Here is a 17,465-nt window from a genome sequence, read left to right as displayed (position 1 = left end):
CAAAATTCCTGTATGTAATGGTAATGGGGTCTCAAAGATTCGGTCCCTGCTGCAAGTCTTTCCAATAGTGCAAAGCAACTGCAATGGACCTTCCCCTAAAATTTAACATCATGTAAATCTTCTTCCCTAACATACATATTATTTTACTATTATTAGGTGCCAAATATCCATGATGAGAAAGAACATATACCAAACACTTGATGTCAGATCAAAAAGACTAAAAAGGGCAATTACTTATTATTATGGAGTGCAAAGGAACTGAGTTTATCTTGTATTTATTTTTAGTACTTTTGGGCCTTGTCTGTGGCTCCTTATGGCCAGCTTTTCCAGGGTGGGATAGAATTCTAATCACACAATCAACTTTCTGCATCATTTTTATCTAACTAAATCTTTGTACCAATTATATATCCATATACATGGTGCACATAACTCTAAAGAGGGAAACAGAAATTGACAAGAATGGCTTAATTTAAGTTGTTGATTTACTAACAAAAAAGAAAAAGAAACGTAGATTTGCTCATGTCATGATACCAGTAGTTATTGTCGTCACATGTACAATGATTATTTCATATATTGAATATATGTATCCTCTTTTTCAATAGATCAAAATAAAGAACTAAATTGAAAAACAAATTTGCAACCCAATAACATCAATAGTCTTCCCAATTACAATGACATATTTCCTAAGTTCACCTTCCTTTTGAAACCCAACTTTTTCCAAAACCCTTTGTGAGGCCCTAATATCTACACTAACAAAGCCTTCCAATCTTTCCATACCTAGAAACTCTTCAAACACACTAGAAATAACCATTTTCACTATCATTGATGGTTATACCTCTGCCCCAATGATGAGTGCAGAGGTGAACTTGGCTATGCTTTGGGCTACAAGTAATTGGTCAAAGGAATTGCACCTAAAGCAGTTAAGCTGGTGGCTAATACTATATTTAGTGAGTAGCCACACTTGGAGAGACTTGAAGCTCTAGTTCTTGTTGAAAATGTGGGGTGCCAAAGGGTGTTAGAAAAGGCTGTGTTCTAGACGGAAGGTATTCCAAGGAAGTATATGAATTTGAAGGGGAAGACTAGAGACATGGTGATGTTTAGTCTTATTTTTGCTGATCCCCCTGGCTGAGTATGTGTTCACAGTTACTGTTGTTTTAATTTGTATGCGATTTTATGAATCTCAAGGCACCCAGTAGTAGAAGACATTCTTAAAAAATCTAATTTAAATGCATGCTATGAATGTTGTTTCTTGTCATGTAGAATATTCTTGGGATTACAAATTTTATATCCACAACAATTAATTTGTAAGAAAATGCGTGATTTTGTATAGAAAATGTTATTCCCTACCATAGAATTCAGTGCCATGCAATAGCCCATATAAAATACATATATCATATACAAGCAATTGCAACTTTTAGTATTGTTGTGATTGGTCTTTACCTAATGGCTCCTGATCATATTGGCAACATTCTGCATCATTTTTACCTAACCAAATCATTATACCAATTTATCTATTTATATTAGTTAATAAGGCATAGAACTCTAAAAAAGGGGAAAGGAAATCGACAGGAGTGGTATAGTTTACTGGCAAAAAACAATGTTGATTTCCTAAACAAATGGTGACATAATACCAATTTTTGTTGCTGCATTATTGTTTCATACATAGAATATACGCATGATTTCTTTCTAGTGAGTGAACCCCACAACTGTGTGGTATAGCATAGGAAATCCAACATAACACTAGAAAAGAACTAAGTTAATAGAACTTTTCAAGCCTGTTAAGCTTGTCCATCTACAACTCATTGACAGAAATTGATAGGCCAACCTTATTAACAATAGATCAAATATCAATATACAAATTGGCAACACCCAGAGAGAGAGAGAGAGAGAGAGAGAGAGAGAGAGAGAGAGAGAGAGAGAGAGTTAAAAGAAAAGAAAAGAACCCCTTCAATTAATTACTAGAGAGAGAGAGAGAGTTAAAAGAAAAGAACCCCTTCAATTAATTACTTGGTCAGTTTTTAAAAAGCTATATATAATGACATCAATCGTCTTTCCATAGACAATGACATATTACCTAAGTAGACATTCCTTTTCAAACCCAGCCTTTTCCAAAACCCTTTGTGAGGCCTTAATATCCACATTAGCAGAGCATTCCAATCTCTCCATATCTAGAAACTCTTCAAACACACTAGAAATAACCAATTTCACTGCCACTGTGGTTATACCTTTGTTCCAATACTTTGGTCCAAGAGCATAGTTGATTTGCCCTCTACAATCTCATAGTTAGACCCTGGTTTGACACATGAATCCAATTGGATGGTCCTCCAAACATATGGCTTTATACCATGAGTGAGGAATTGAAATTTCCTTAAATAATGAAGTGCATCTTTTCTTGAAGTGTAGTACCTTAGTTTGCTAGTGTGAATGACTTGATCATTGCATGCCAATTCCGTAAATTCATCTACATCAGAAAATTGATAGGGGCATTGGTTGATTTCTATCTGATTATATTAATTTATATGCGTTGTTCTTGTAGCTAACTCCAAAACACTAAAATGATTGCTAAATGTTTAGGAAGAAAAGAACAAGTTATAACTTAAGAAGACCAAGAATTAGAACTACAAGTTAAAAGAAGCTACATGAATTAGGGAACAAAAACATAGAAATTATAGCTTCAATTCAAACAAGTTTAACATAATTAAGGAAAGAGAGAGCCTATGTTCTGCTCTTTCACTTCATACTCGTATCCTTTTATGATACAAGCAATTAGCAAAGGCTCTGAAGATCTTCTTGTACGCACAGACTAGTACAATAATGTTACCCATTACAACCACACATCACATGGCTTGTACTATAATTGGCCGACACTTCACACAACTCTTTTTAGTGATAGACAACTTGTGTCAAGTGCACTAGAGCACTAGACCCATATGATGCAAGCACTGTGTCTAAAATTTGGCATGTGTTCGTATTGTTTTGGATTTAGTGCACTGGACTCAAGCTTTGCCCTTTAGTGACAAAGTAGGAATCTCTCTACTATTAATTAGAATTCAGCTATTGAGTCATCTTCCAAGTTGTTTAGTATCATTCAAAAGTCAACTTTAAGTTTTAAGGATCAGAAAGTGCATTCCAAATATAACATGGATGTCCTACTGATTTTAGGTGATAAGGTTAAATTCTAAACTTTAGGAACAAAAAAAAAATTAAATGTTAAGAATGTGTTGGTTTTCAAATAGCCCAAAGCTCTGTAAATTGCATAAGGTGAAAATCACATTTTCGTCCCTACATTTTCACGTGATTTCCACTTTGGTCCATATTTTTTATTTTCACCGATTTTAGTCCCTATTTAGAAAATGGCCATCCATTTTAGTCCTTTCCGTAAGTGCCCTAACGACAAAGTCCTAGGTTGCAGACAGAGTGCATCGCTGGCACACTAAATGTTGACGTCAGCATTAAAATAATAATATTGGCGAAAAACACATTTTAGTCCCTACATTTTTAGGCGATTCTCATTTTAGTCCCTAAATTTTATTTTTAACGTTTTTAGTCCCTATCCTGAAAAACGCTTTTTATTTTGGTCCCTGCTGTTACATCAGAAACGGAAATTACACAGTTGGCAAACGGCATGCACTGTTGACCTGACGTAGTCATTAAAATAATAATAAAAAATGCCTCAGCATTTAAATTAAAAAAATTAATTTATTAATTTTAACTAAATAAAAAAAATTAAAAAACAGAATTTAAAACAAAAAATTATATGAATTAAAATCTAAGTATGTCTTGAACAAGAACAACAAGAACACAAGCTCAAATCCAAGAACACAAACCCAGAAATTTAAAAAAAAAAAAAAAACCATTAAAGCATTAGTTCAAACCCACTCCATTCTCCGCCGATCCAAACCTACTCACACATCACAGGCTCAAATCCAAGAACACAAACCTAGAAATTTTAAAAAAAAAAAAAAAACCCATCAAAGCATTAGTTCAAACCCACTCCGATCTCCGTCGATCCAAACCCACGCACACATCACAGCACACACCCAGTTTTGGTCACGCCCAGATCAACCTAGAAACCCACTGAGAAACCCACCGATCCAAACCCACGCACACATCACAACACACACCCAGCTCCGGTCACGCTCAGATCAACCCAGAAATCCACCACCCAACAAATACCAAATCAGAACAATCACTTACCCAAACCACAACTTACTGATTTGTTTTCCGTTTCACTCAATGGAGATATCTCACAATCCACACTGATCTAAGCTCCATGCCGATCTGAGAGTGAGGACCGTTTGGTTCTCCACAAAAAAAAAAAAAAAAAAAATCTAAGCTCCGATCTGAGAATGAGGAAGGATAGAGAGACTGAGATCTACGGATTCGACGATCCAAACCCAGAAATTGATGCGTTAGCTATGGGTTCAAAAGGGTTTTTCAGTTTGGGTTTTTCTTTTATGCTAATGATTGTTTTTTCAATAGTGTTAGGGGAGATGGTTTTTGGGGACTTAACGTTTTTGAGAGATGAGTTTTCGGGGAAGGAGAGTTTTTTTATTATCCGGTTCTAGTTTTAGTTAATAGAAGAAGTGTCAGGTGGATAAATAGTGAAAAATACCTTCTTCTTTTTTTTGTTTGTTTTTTTAATTTCTGGGTTTGTGTTCTTGGATTTGAGTTTGTGTTCTTGGTGTTCTTGTTCAAGACACACTTAGATCTCAATTCATATGATTTTTAGTTTTTAATTCTGTTTTTAATTTTTTTATTTAGTTAAAATTAATAAATTAATTTTTTTAATTTAAATGCTGAAGTGGCATTTTTTATTATTATTTTAATGGCCACGTTAGGCCAACAGTGCATGCTGTTTGCCAGCTATGCAATTTCCATTTCTGATGTAACGGCAGGGACCAAAATAAAAAGCGTTTTTCAGGATAGGGACTAAAAATGGTAAAAATAAAATTTAGGGACTAAAATGGGAATCTCCTGAAAATGTAGGGACTAAAATGTGCTTTTCGCCTCTAATACATTATTTAACATTTTAAAAATGCCACGTCATTTTTTAAAAACAAAAAATTAATTTATGAATTTTAACTAAATGAAAAAAAAGGAAAAAACAGAAATAAAAACCAAAAATAATATGAATTGAGATCTAGCTTTATTTTGAGTAAGAACAAACAAGAACACAAACAATCCCAATCATTGTTTTGTTGGCAACCAAACACAATATCAGCTGAAAACTCTTTATTATCAAAAATATTTTTTTTTGATATGGGAAAATAAGTAAATAAACCCAGTCAGTGTTTATCAAAAAAAAATTTTTAGTAACCCATTGTTCTTTCCCTGACATCAGAAACATGAAATCAACGATCAAACGAGATAGCATAATCCCAACTTCACTTGCTTGAACTTTTTTCACATTCAAAACCCCAAATTCCTTATTAGATTCTTTAGACTCTCTCAAGCTCTCTCTTCAAAATGCAATTTCAGACTCTCTCTCTCTAACTCACCCTCTCTCTTTTCCTCTCTTACTGGTGAACGGAAATGGGCGTTAGTGGTGGAGTCATCCCACAACGAGGAGATGAAGGAGTAGCGGCAGACGGGGTTGTAGTCGACGGTACAACGGACTGGACCCTGCGAGAGCGTTTGTGGAGGGAGCGGATTGGGTTGGAGGTTGGGGGAAGAGATAGATCATAGATCTTGAGAGAGCCATTGGCTACGGCGGTGATAAGGAGAGAGTCGTTGTAGATGCCGTCGACGGTGTTGAAGAAGGCGAGTTCTATGAAAGAGGGGGACGGAGTGGGAGTAAGGTCGAGGATGTGGATGCAACTGGGTTTTTCCAAGTTGTTGCTCACATCAGATTAGGCTTGAGTGAGTGATGGCTGAGTTTTTCTGGGTTGTTGCTCAGATCAGTTTTTTTTATTTTTATTTTTATTTTTTTATTCATAAATTAATTTTTTGTTTTAAAAAAATGACGTGGCATTTTTAAAATGCTAAATAATATATTATATTATTATTTTAATGTTGATGTTAACATTTAGTGTGCCAGCGATGCACTCTGTCTATCATCTAGAATTTTGCCGTTAGGGCATGGACGGAAAGGACTAAAATGGATGGCGTTTTTCTAAATATGGACTAAAGGCGGTGAAAATAAAAAATAGTGATCAAAGTGAAAATCACGTGAAAATATAGAGACGAAAATGTGCTTTTCGCCTATTACCGCACATAAATTTCATTGTGAAAATAGTCTCTGTTGCCAAAACAATCTATTCCATCTCCCATTTTTTCTTGCTTTGAATCTTATGTGTTTTATGTGAAGAATCCTATTTTATTTTTGTTTCAACTTTCAGCCACGACATTTTTTTATAATAGCAAAGACATTTATTTTTCTTCAAATCACAAGGATATATCCATACTTGTGCATACAATGGGAAGCAATTTTTTGGTTAATGCGAGGGGTTTAGACTATTTTCTTTTGGTGTGTATAATCCCTTAATTAAAATAACCACAACTAGTGTATTTGGTCTCATAACTTGTACCAAAGACAGATCAGCATGTAGGGTCATTTACTCATTTTACTCTTTGGTTGTCACCAAAAATTCTTGACATGGTAAAGTAATCAACTAAGGCGGCTATTATTGTAGCATGAGGTTATCTATTGAATTGGGTAGAAGCCACAAGAAGCCAAATATGTTTACTTCAAGAAAATAACCACTCTTCAAATCCACAAGGAGAGATAGTTTGGAGTCTACTAGAAAATATAGGAACAAAAGTCTAAATTGTCTTGTAGGCTATAATGTGTTTAAGTAGTAAAAGAAACCCTAGGGCAGTTAAGAAAACACACTAAAATTAGATGGCAAAATTGAGATAATTTCAAAACTAAATACTAATATTTCTAGGAGATGCCCTAAAATAGATAATACATTATTCTAAAATTTAATTTAAAAGTTATAATGGAAATAAAAAAAAAGTATTAAAAATGGCAAAAACTTAGATTTTAAGACCTAAACAAAGGAATTTGCCCAAATAGTGGCTTCAATCATGGCCTAAGGCCATAAGTTTTGCCTCAAGTGTCGTGACGGATTATCACACAATTTTGTCTTTGTCGCTTATGATTTCTACTAGGGCTTTTCTACATTTTGGATTTTTTTGTGCACTGACTTTTTGATGCTCTCTTTACTCAATGAAAGATTATGTTGTTGGTTCAACATCACCCATCTTGTAGTACAAATCTATATATATCTAAAAGCTGAAGCGTAGCATTTATTGTTGCTATGCTCCAGTTGAGCCATGTAAGTGTCCACCTTATTATCATTTTCTTTCTAATTTTCCTATAATTGTTTTTAACATTTACTTTTTATTTTATTTTAATATTTACACTTTTTCCAATATTTCTCCACCCTTACCTTTTCATCTCTCCACTACCCTTTACATAAATATTATTCTTTTTCTTTTCATCTCCCCACTACCCTCTACATAAATATTCTTCTTCTTCTTTCTCTTCATCTTCCTTTATTTTGTCTCTTCTTATTCACACTCTCTTACTATAAATGTGTAACTATCTATTCCATTCTATACATGATTTTCTCTCACAAAAAAGGGTTCTATCTCTCTCTCTCTCTCAATTTTTTGATGAATTTTTTATACATTCTTCTATTTATGCCAAATTACTAATCTTTGAGAATCCTTTCTTTTGTATTCTTTTTTTTTCTTTTCTTTCTTTTTCTACACTAGAATCATTATGCTCATTTTCTCACTTAATTTAATCGGGTAGTTTGCCGGAATTCAAAAAAAGGTTCTCTCTCTCTCTTTCTCTCTCAATTTTTCGATGAATTTTTTATACATTCTTCTATTTATGCCAAATTACTAATCTTTGGGAATTCTCTCTCTCTCTCTCTTTTGTCTACGCTAGAATCATTATGCTCATTTTCTCACTTAATTTAATCGGGTAGTTTGCCAGAATTCAACTAAAACTAGACAATAAGGAATTTTACGGCATTGGAGAACGCCTGAATATATACCAGCCAAAAGTTTAAAGTTAGCAAATTAGTGGAGCTATGATTAAGCTTCAAACGGGATTGATGGTATTGCCAATGTTCTTTAATTAGCGTCCTTATTTCTATTTCTCTATATATGTTTCCTAGAATTAGTATTAGTCTCATTTTTATTTTCTTTATTATATTCTAGGTAAACCAAGAGTTCTTTAAAACTCCACATTGGTTAATGCCATTTAGATTTGTTTTTATTTTTTTTTCTTTAATTGTTAAATGTTATCCTATTTTTGTTCTTTCTTATAACTCTAATTAATGTTGATGGTTTTTTTTTTTGGTTAGTTAAGGTTGATGATTCTTTCTTATAGAGAAAAAAAAAATTGAAAACAATTGAATTCCATATAAACCTGTACCTAAAGGGACATGGGCCTTTGTTTATTTGATTAGAGACAATATATTAAAGGGGCATATCCTTTGGCCATTGCATTGCATTTCTTAGAGGTTAAAAGATAAAGCTTGTCATTATAGGAAAACATTTTGTGTGGGGATAAGGGTGTCATTAGTAACAAAAGATCCTATTATAAAGGAAGCCCACAATCATATCACATGCTTATTACACTAATCATAAGCACAACCCATTATTCTCTCTCACCATGTTTCTACTAGATTTGCATTTAGCAACCTAAGATTAGAATTTATTCCCAATAGAAGACTTGTAGAATCATTTAGTTTTTATAGGAAACTAGTCGCAGACTCGCGCGATGCGTGAAAATATAAATATTATGCAGTGAAGTGTAATATATAAAAAGTAACAATTATTTCAAGCATTGTCTTTTTTTCAAAAAAAAAAAAGAAAAGATTTTTACACTTATTTTTTTTTAATCTTTTTATCTCTACAAATATATCATTTTAATATATTTTTTGTGTGCATTTCATTAATATGTTTTTAGGTGAACCCTATTCTTCTAACTTTGTTGTAGTGTGTTACATTTGCTTAGTATACAACTCATCTCTTAAGGAATGAGGAAATTATCATAATAATAAAAAATCATCACAAAATTACAATGTTAACTTAACCAAAATTAAAATAAAACTAAATAAATTAAAAAAAAAATTTTAAAAAAAATTTATTAGTCAAATAATTGGTAGGCATATTCAAATCTCTATTTCCAAAAACAACTAAGTATTAATCCAAACCAAAATTATAAAAGGGAAAGAAAAGACTTTCTGATGGGAAATTAAAAAACACAATACAAAAACACATATTAAAAAAAAAAACCATCAATCTTAATTAGAGTTATAAGAAAGAACAAAAATCTTTTATATGCAATTGTTCTCTTTATTGGTATTTATTGTTATATATTTTATTTTTACTTTTTTTCTTCTACTCATCTTATGTTATTTAACATTTAAATTCAGTCACATCTTTCACATCATTAAATTATTTATATTTTCTCTCTTTTTTATTTTTAAATAAAATTATCCTTAAAAAATTGTACTTTTTTTATTTTATTTTATTTTTTATTTTTACATTTACACTTTGTCCAAGCTTTTTCCATTCCTTTATCTTTTCATCTCCCAACTACCTTCTACCTTAATATCACTATTCATCTCCCACATCTTCTATATCATTAAATTATTTATATTTTTCTCTCCTTTTTATTTAAAAAAAATTAAAATTTTACTTAAATTCAATAAATAAAAGTGTCCTCATAAAGTGGAGTAATACTAGGGACACACTCTTTCTCAAACCCAATACATCAAAGAAAAAATATAATACTAAACAAATGCCAATTGGGAAACAAACACTAAATTAAAAAATAATAATAATAATGAGGAAATCAAACCAAATATAATATAAAGAAACTAATAGTTATGAATATACTAACTTAAGGGTAGCAAAATTAAATGGAAAAAAAAAAAAAACTACAATACATATTTAATGCAATAAAATCTTTATCAAATTTTGGAAAACAGTAGGTTGCCTATGGGGAACATTAAAAACTTTACAGTGCAATAAAATCAACTGTTATATTCACTTAAAAAATTAAATCAATAATCAATAATTAAACACAATCATAGCAATATATTTAAACTTAAAACTAATCAAACTCTAATTCATAACTAAAAGGAGATGTTCTCATGTAATAATAGAAATTAAATAAGAAATAAAGTTAGAAAATTTTTAAATCCCTTTTTTGACATTTCATTTAACTTTATATATATATATATATATATGTATGTATGTATGTATGTGTGTGTGTGTGTGTGTGTGTATGTATAATCTTCATACACAATTACATTTAAAAATCTAATAAATGATATTACATCTCATTTAATACCTCTGTTATGAAAATCATTAGCCAGTAAATATATGATAATAGAAAAAAATCGTTATAACTGAAATTATGAAAAAAAAGTGATAAAACTAATTAGCTACTATCATTATGAAGTAGTAGTTTATGATTTTACACATCTAAAGAAGTGGAATATATAGAGTTTACTTAAGGTATATGTAAAGATTCACATTAAAAAAAAGATATGTAAAGGTTAAAAAAAAATATATTCTATAAATAAATAAAAAGGTATATGTAAGGTTTTTATTAACTTAAAAGAAAATGAAAAATCAATTATTAAAAACAACAACAACAACAATAACAACAACAACAACAAGAATATAGGGGTAATTACATTCCCCTTCATTGAGGTTTGAAGAAATGATACTCTACTCCAAACTTGAAAGGAAAAAATATTTTCACCAATTACATTTGTTTGACCAAACTTTGTTAAATTAATATTAAAATATTGTGTGCTAACCTGCCTATACTTAAGGTAGGTTCAAAAATTATCCTTAATTTTAAAATTAAATTATCTTATTTTAAAATTTTAAATTAAAGTGTATTTCAAAATATTTAGAATTTTTTTTTTGCTTTTTTCCCCCCTTTTCTTTTCCCAATGAGATATGGAGAGATTTGTCATTTCAAATGTTTTGGTATTTTGTAAATTTGTATTTTAATTTTAAAGTTATGAGTAATATCTTTATTAACCATGGTTAAACATTTATAAACAGATTCTTAAATAAATTTAAAATATTTTGTTATTAATATAAACAAAATGGGAGAGTTTTATTATTTATTACCCCAAATATATTTAATAAGATCACCCTAAAAAAATATTATCTCGTGCAGTGCGCGGGTCTGCCACTAGTTACTATTAAACACAAACCATTTGTAATTTCTCTGAAATGCATTAATATGCGTTGTTGTCACCTAAACTTCTTGCTATGGAAAAGTAGTCAACAAAGGCGGCTATTATAGCAAGCAGCATCAGGTTAACTCTCTAGTAAACACAAACCCCAACTTGGTCGTCACTCCAAGTAATGCAGAATTGGTCTAGTGGACTGACTTGAATAACCTCTGCTTCCAGGCAACTTCTTGTGGATCATTCTCTTGTATAAAAGGCCAACACCCGTGCACACTTTCCAAGTGAGTCTTTACTCTTTCTTTTGTACCTTCTTTCTTACATAGTCCTGTCAGCCAGGCTCAAAATTCATACAAACCCCTGCTACATAATCATTATCATCAAGAAGTAACAATGGAAGTAGGTGGAAATGAATTCACTGAGATCACTCTTCGGCCATTGGATCTTTCTGACATAGATGCTTTCATGGTGTGGGCTACTGATGATAAAGTGGCTCGATTTTGCACATGGGATGCTTACACTAGCAAAGAAGACGCACTGGACTTTATCAAGAATAAGGTTATTCCTCACCCATGGTTCAGGGCTATTTGCCTTAATGGCCAGCCCATTGGTGCCATTTCAGTGACCAGAAATATAGGCAATGATGACTGCAGAGGTGAACTTGGCTATGCTTTGGGCTACAAGTACTGGGGCAAAGGAATTGCAACTGAAGCAGTTAAGCTAGTGGCTAATACTATATTTAGTGAGTGGCCACACTTGGAGAGACTTCAAGCTCGAGTTCTTGTTGAAAATGTGGGGTCCCAGAGGGTGTTAGAAAAGGTTGGGTTCCAGAGGGAAGGTGTTCTAAGAAAGTATATGACTTTGAAGGAGAAAATTAGAGACCTGATGATGTTTAGTCTTCTTTCTACTGATCCCCAGAGCTGAGTATTTGTTCAGAGTTAATGTTGTTTTAATTTGTATGCGATTTTATGAATCTTAAAGCATCCACTAGAATAAGACATTGTTAAAAATTCTAATTCTAAAATTTATGATAAAATTTTAGATGTTTAGTCTTCTTTCTGCTGTTTCTTGTCATGTAGAATATTCTTGGGATTACAAAATTTATATCCACGACAATTTATTTATTAGAAAATGCATGATTATTTGGGTCCGTTTGGATTGAGCTTATTTTTGCTGAAACTGAAAACTAAAATTGAAAACACTGTAACAAAATATTTTTTAAATGTGTGAATAGTGCTGTGGGACCATTTTTAATGAAAAAGTTATTGAAAAGTGGAATTTGTGAGTCCGTGAACAGTGCACGAATCACTGTTCACAGTGGAAAGTCAACATTTGCGGTTACTGTTCATACAACAGTGCATGAACAGTAACCTCATCACTTTGCGTAAAAAAAAAAAAAAAAAGAAGGAAGGACACGTTTACTGTAGAGTGGGTCCCATGCTCAAAACGTAAACTCTGAACGCAGGAAAACGTCCAACCCAGACGGGCACTTTATAGAAAATGCTTTTCCCTATCATAGAATTCAGTGCCATGAAATAGACCATAACACATACACATATCATATGCACAGGCAGCTGCAAAGGATCCGGATCTCGTCAATAAATTAACACAATATCATGTAAACCTTCTATCCTAAAGATAAATACATATTCTTTTACTTCATTAGGAGGTGATGACAAAGAACATAAACCAAGCACTTGATTTAAGATCAAAGGTTATTATGGAGTTGAAAGGTGTTGAGTTTATAGTTTATATTGTATTTATTTTCAGAAATGTTATGCTTGGTCTTTGCCTCTCCTAATCACACTAGCAACTTTCTACATCATTTTTACCTAACCAAATCATTACATCAATTATATCTATTTATCTTGGCTAATAAGGCACAAAACTCTAAAAAGGGGGAAAGGAAATTGACAAAAAATGGCATAGATTACAGACAAAAAATGCTGATTTGCTAAACAGATTGTGACATAATACCAATTTTTGTTGATGCAGAATTAGTTCATACATACAATATACGCATGATGCCTTTCCAGTGAGTGAACCCCACAACTGTATGGAATTGGAAATCCAACATCACACTAGAACAGAATCGAGTTATAGAACTTTTCAAGCCTGTTAAAGCTTGTCCATCTTCAACTCTTTAACAGAAACTGACAGGACAACCTCATTAACAATAGATGAAAAAAAAAATACAAATTGGCAACCCAAAAGATAGAGAGAGAGATGAAAATAAAAAGAAAAGAATCCCTTCAATTAGTTTGATCAGTTTTTAAACAACTATACATAATAACATCAATAGTCTTCCCATGGACAATGACATATTTCCTAAGTACACCTTCCTTTTGAAGCCCAGCCTTTTCCAAAACCCTTTGTGAGGCCTTAATTTCCACATTAACAAAGCCTTCCAATCTCTCCATATCCGGAAACTCTTCAAACACACTAGAAATAACCAATTTCACTGCCACTGTGGTTATACCTTTGTTCCAATACTTTGATCCAAGAGCATAGCTAATTTGCCCTCTACATATCTGATAGTCAGACCCTGGTTTGACACATATGAATCCAATTGGACGGTCTTCCAAACATATGGCCCTGTACCATGGGTGAGGAATTGCAACTTCCTTAAGATAATGAAGTGCATCTTCTCTTGAAGTGTAGTACCTTAGTCTACTTGTGCGAACGACTTGATCATCGCATGCCCATTCCATGAAGTCATCCACATCAGATAATTGATAGGGGCGTAGTTTGATTTCCATCTTGTTAATCTCTCTAATATCTTGGGCTTGTAGCTAACACTAGACACTAACATAATATTTAGGGGGAAAACAAGAAAGAGAATAAATATATAGAAAAGAACAGTTTATAACTTATAAGGATCAAGCAATAGAACTACAAGTTAAAAGGAGCAACAAGAACTAGGGAACCAAAACACACAAAATTCATTGATTCAAACATGTTTAACATAATAAAGGAAAAAGACTGCATAGGTTCTGCTCATTCACTTCATACTCGTACCCTTTTACAATTCTAGCAAGGGCTTTGAAGATCTTTTTGTGCGCACAAACTAGTACTATAATGCTACTCATTACAATGACACTTCACATGGCTAGTGCAATAATTTGTAGACACTTCACACAACTCAGATGCTTTTAGTGATGGACACGGATAGTGCACTAAATCCAATATGATGTGGATACATGATTAAAATTTACCACTTGTTCATATTGTGTTGGGTCCAGTTTACTAGACCCAAGCTTTGCCCTTTAGTGACAAAGTATGAATATCTTTACAATTGGTTAGAGTTCGTCTAATGAGTCAAATGATTCAAGCTGTTTTTAAATTAGAAGGATTAGAATTAGTACAATACAAACATAACATATATGTCCTACTAATTTCAGGTGTTTGATTTGTAGGACTTTACTTTCACAAGACTCCAAAGGACACAGATACACTTCATGGAAAATATTGGATCATTTGACATCTTTAAATTTTCGATGTGGTGATGATTCCATCTATATGTTGAGTGGGAATGCTAGAGCTACACACATCATATGGTCAAGTAAATTCCCACAATAAATTAAATTGCAATTATTTGAGCACTGATCAATCAGCATGAACACACAAAAGATATTAACCAGAGTCAAAATCAGCTTTACCTTCATTCAACACTCTGAGTCTAAAAATAAAGCATGTCGCATCAATCACAGAGCTTCAGTCAGCAACACCAACAGGAAAATCAAGTTTTAAGGACTGATAAATAAACTTGTTGATGACTAATTTAAAATCAGCCTAGCTAACGTTCTTCCTGGTTCTTGTTTGAATTTCATTATCCTATCTAACCTTCAAAATTTCAAAATCAAATTTTCATAATAAACAAACATGACTAGTATGACTGCTGAGGCATGATTGTGGTGCATACTTGGTATCCAGACTCTAGTATTTAATTCCAAATACCTACTCCAAAAGAGTAGCTTCTTTTTTTATTTGGTGAGGGCTGCCCTCTCTTCTTTCATAATAGTGAGCCTCACCAATTAAATTCACCGTACCAATTTGTGTCCCAACTTGTGTATTATATTGTATTTGCATGTTTTGTTTTAGTAAGATGATGCCCAACTTGTGATTAAATTTTTATCCTGAAAAAAGAAAGCAAAGCTCTGGTAGGAAATCCATCATCACACTGGAATAGAATGAATTAGAGAACTAATCAAGCCTGCTGAGCTTGTCTGTCTTCACGGCATTAACACTTTAACAGATTTTATAACAAAAATAAATTTTCAACAAAACAAAATATTTAAATGATTATTTTGTCAGTTTTAAGAAGTTGTACATTGAAACATCAATAGCCTTCCCCCTCATACTTCCTATAGAAACCTTCCTTTTGAAACCCAACCTTTCTATAACCATTTGTGAGGCCATAATGTTGTGTTGTTTTTGAGAGAGAAAAACTCTAAAAAAATGCATATGAATGCACTCAATCAATATGGTGGTCGCCATTATTAATTCAGTAACTAATTGCTTTGGAGACTATGGAATTATAAAACTTGGTATAAAAGTGGGTGGGGTGCGCCAGGCCCAAGCTCTAGTGCAACGCATGGGCGACGCTTAAGAACCCCAGTAGCAAGCTACTGTGGTGGGCTCTTCCCCTCAAGAAATAAATTTAATATCATGTGAGCCGATGACCCACATATCAGATATTAAACTGATAAGAACAGATACTACACTTGATCTTAGCCAAAAGGCCGAGAAAGGTATGAGTTTACTCCTAAAATGAGCTCTTTTTTATAGTAAGACTGCTTTGAGCTCTTTTCCTGCTTTCATGATGTGGGACGTGATTGTCAAACTCTTATTATGCTTAGATTATACATGGCTGGCATAGGAATACAAACATATCTTCTTTAAACAGTTCAGAGAAAACAAAGTAGATGCCAACAAACACCATAGTGATGTAGATGATAATGTTTGAAATACAAAAATTTCTGCCTTTAAATTCAAGCTCTAATTGAAAGACAACAGAGTGGGGACCTGATTTATATTGCTGAAATGATATAAGTGATAAGTAGCATTAGAGGCACAGATGTAGCTCACAATGAATGCAGAGATAATGGATGTTGTGACAAGTAGGAGATATAATCAATTTCCAGCTGGGAAATGTAATCAACTTCTAGCTTTTGCAAGTTCAGTATAAATGGAGGGCCTAACCTTACCAAACATTTAAAATCTAGCTCCAATAGTTCATAACTCAAAAGACATGGGAAAACAAAAATTGAAAGAAGAAGATTGTAAGACTAAAGGCACAGCTTATAATTAATATCACTCACAACAAACTATCTGTCACTAAGAAGCTATAGATAAACATGTCTCTGATCTCTCCTTTACAAAATCCGTACTTTCTTAACAACCCTTCTTTAAGAAATCCAACCTTTTCTAACACCTTTTGAGACCCCTTATTTTCTACCTCTACCATTGCCTCTATCCTCACCAAATCTGGGAACTCTTTGAACACCTTAGAGACGGCTATCTTCAATGCAGTGGTGACTATCCCTTGCCCCCAGTAATCTGTGCCCACAGCATAACTAATGTGTGCTCTGCATCTGTCATCGCGGGATTCTGGCCTAATTGAAACGTAGCCAATTGAACGATCATCCAAACATATGGACCGACGCCAAGGATGGGGTATGGCAACCTTCTCAAGATATGTCAATGCTTCTTCCCCTGAGGTAATGGAGTCCCATCTAAGATACCGCGTTACTCTATCATCACTAGCCCATTTCAGGAAGTCATCAACATCAGAGAGCTTGAATGGACGTAGGGAAAGTCGTGTGGAATCCATTGAAACTAGTTTGAAATAGTTCTAGGTTCAATTAGATTCATCAGGCATATATATGTGGCAAACGGTGGATTTTTGAAAAAGCCAAGAACGTCACTGGCCCCATGGCCATGGACAATTAGACATGGTCAATTATGGTATTCATTATTGAGAATCTGGCCCTAGTAGCAGACAGTTGGACATTCATTCCAAGACGCAACTAGCAATTCTTGATAAGCTGAAAAAAATTGACTCGAAAAATACATCATGTACTTATGATCAATTCTTAATTTACCTTTGGTAAATATGACATGATATTGGTAACAACAAGAACAAGGGTTGGGTATAAATCCTAACAAATTCATCAGGTTGACCATATGAAGGAATATCTTTGTTGGTATAAGATATGGTAACAAAACAAAATAAAAAACAAAGATATCAAATAAACACATTAAAAATCAAGCTAAGGGTTG

The 17,465-nt window shown here is 32.9% G+C and overlaps 3 protein-coding genes, 1 non-coding gene and 1 pseudogene across 4 annotated transcripts; 1 reads left to right on the top strand and 4 right to left on the bottom strand.

Annotated features, from left to right (window-relative positions):
* Positions 1–1,995: 1,995 nt before the first annotated feature.
* On the bottom strand, positions 1,996–2,825 carry LOC115994634 (annotated as a pseudogene).
* Positions 2,826–11,322: 8,497 nt separating this feature from the next.
* LOC115950606 (uncharacterized N-acetyltransferase p20-like) lies at positions 11,323–12,238 on the top strand. The gene has a single exon (XM_031067812.1). The coding sequence runs from the start codon at positions 11,577–11,579 to the stop codon at positions 12,105–12,107; it is 531 nt and encodes a 176-aa protein (XP_030923672.1). The 5' UTR covers positions 11,323–11,576; the 3' UTR covers positions 12,108–12,238.
* Positions 12,239–13,353: 1,115 nt separating this feature from the next.
* Positions 13,354–14,975, bottom strand: LOC115993607 (uncharacterized N-acetyltransferase p20-like). Its single transcript, XM_031117545.1, has 2 exons — positions 14,843–14,975; positions 13,354–13,988 (listed from the first exon to the last, which is right to left on the bottom strand). Exon 2 carries the CDS (start codon positions 13,940–13,942, stop codon positions 13,436–13,438), a length of 507 nt encoding a protein of 168 aa, XP_030973405.1. The 5' UTR covers positions 13,943–13,988; positions 14,843–14,975; the 3' UTR covers positions 13,354–13,435.
* Positions 14,976–15,742: 767 nt separating this feature from the next.
* On the bottom strand, positions 15,743–15,938 carry LOC115951081. Its single transcript, XR_004083217.1, has one exon. It is a non-coding gene; the product is annotated as a U2 spliceosomal RNA (small nuclear RNA).
* Positions 15,939–16,320: 382 nt separating this feature from the next.
* On the bottom strand, positions 16,321–17,065 carry LOC115993929 (putative [ribosomal protein S5]-alanine N-acetyltransferase). The gene has a single exon (XM_031117923.1). It carries the CDS (start codon positions 17,014–17,016, stop codon positions 16,501–16,503), a length of 516 nt encoding a protein of 171 aa, XP_030973783.1. The 5' UTR covers positions 17,017–17,065; the 3' UTR covers positions 16,321–16,500.
* Positions 17,066–17,465: the final 400 nt, after the last annotated feature.

The sequence above is a fragment of the Quercus lobata genome, chromosome 6, assembly GCF_001633185.2.
Source record: "Quercus lobata isolate SW786 chromosome 6, ValleyOak3.0 Primary Assembly, whole genome shotgun sequence".
NCBI classification, from domain to species: Eukaryota; Viridiplantae; Streptophyta; class Magnoliopsida; order Fagales; family Fagaceae; genus Quercus; species Quercus lobata.
The sequence above is the reverse complement of the archived record's forward strand: the minus strand, read 5'-3'. Positions and strand labels throughout refer to the sequence as shown.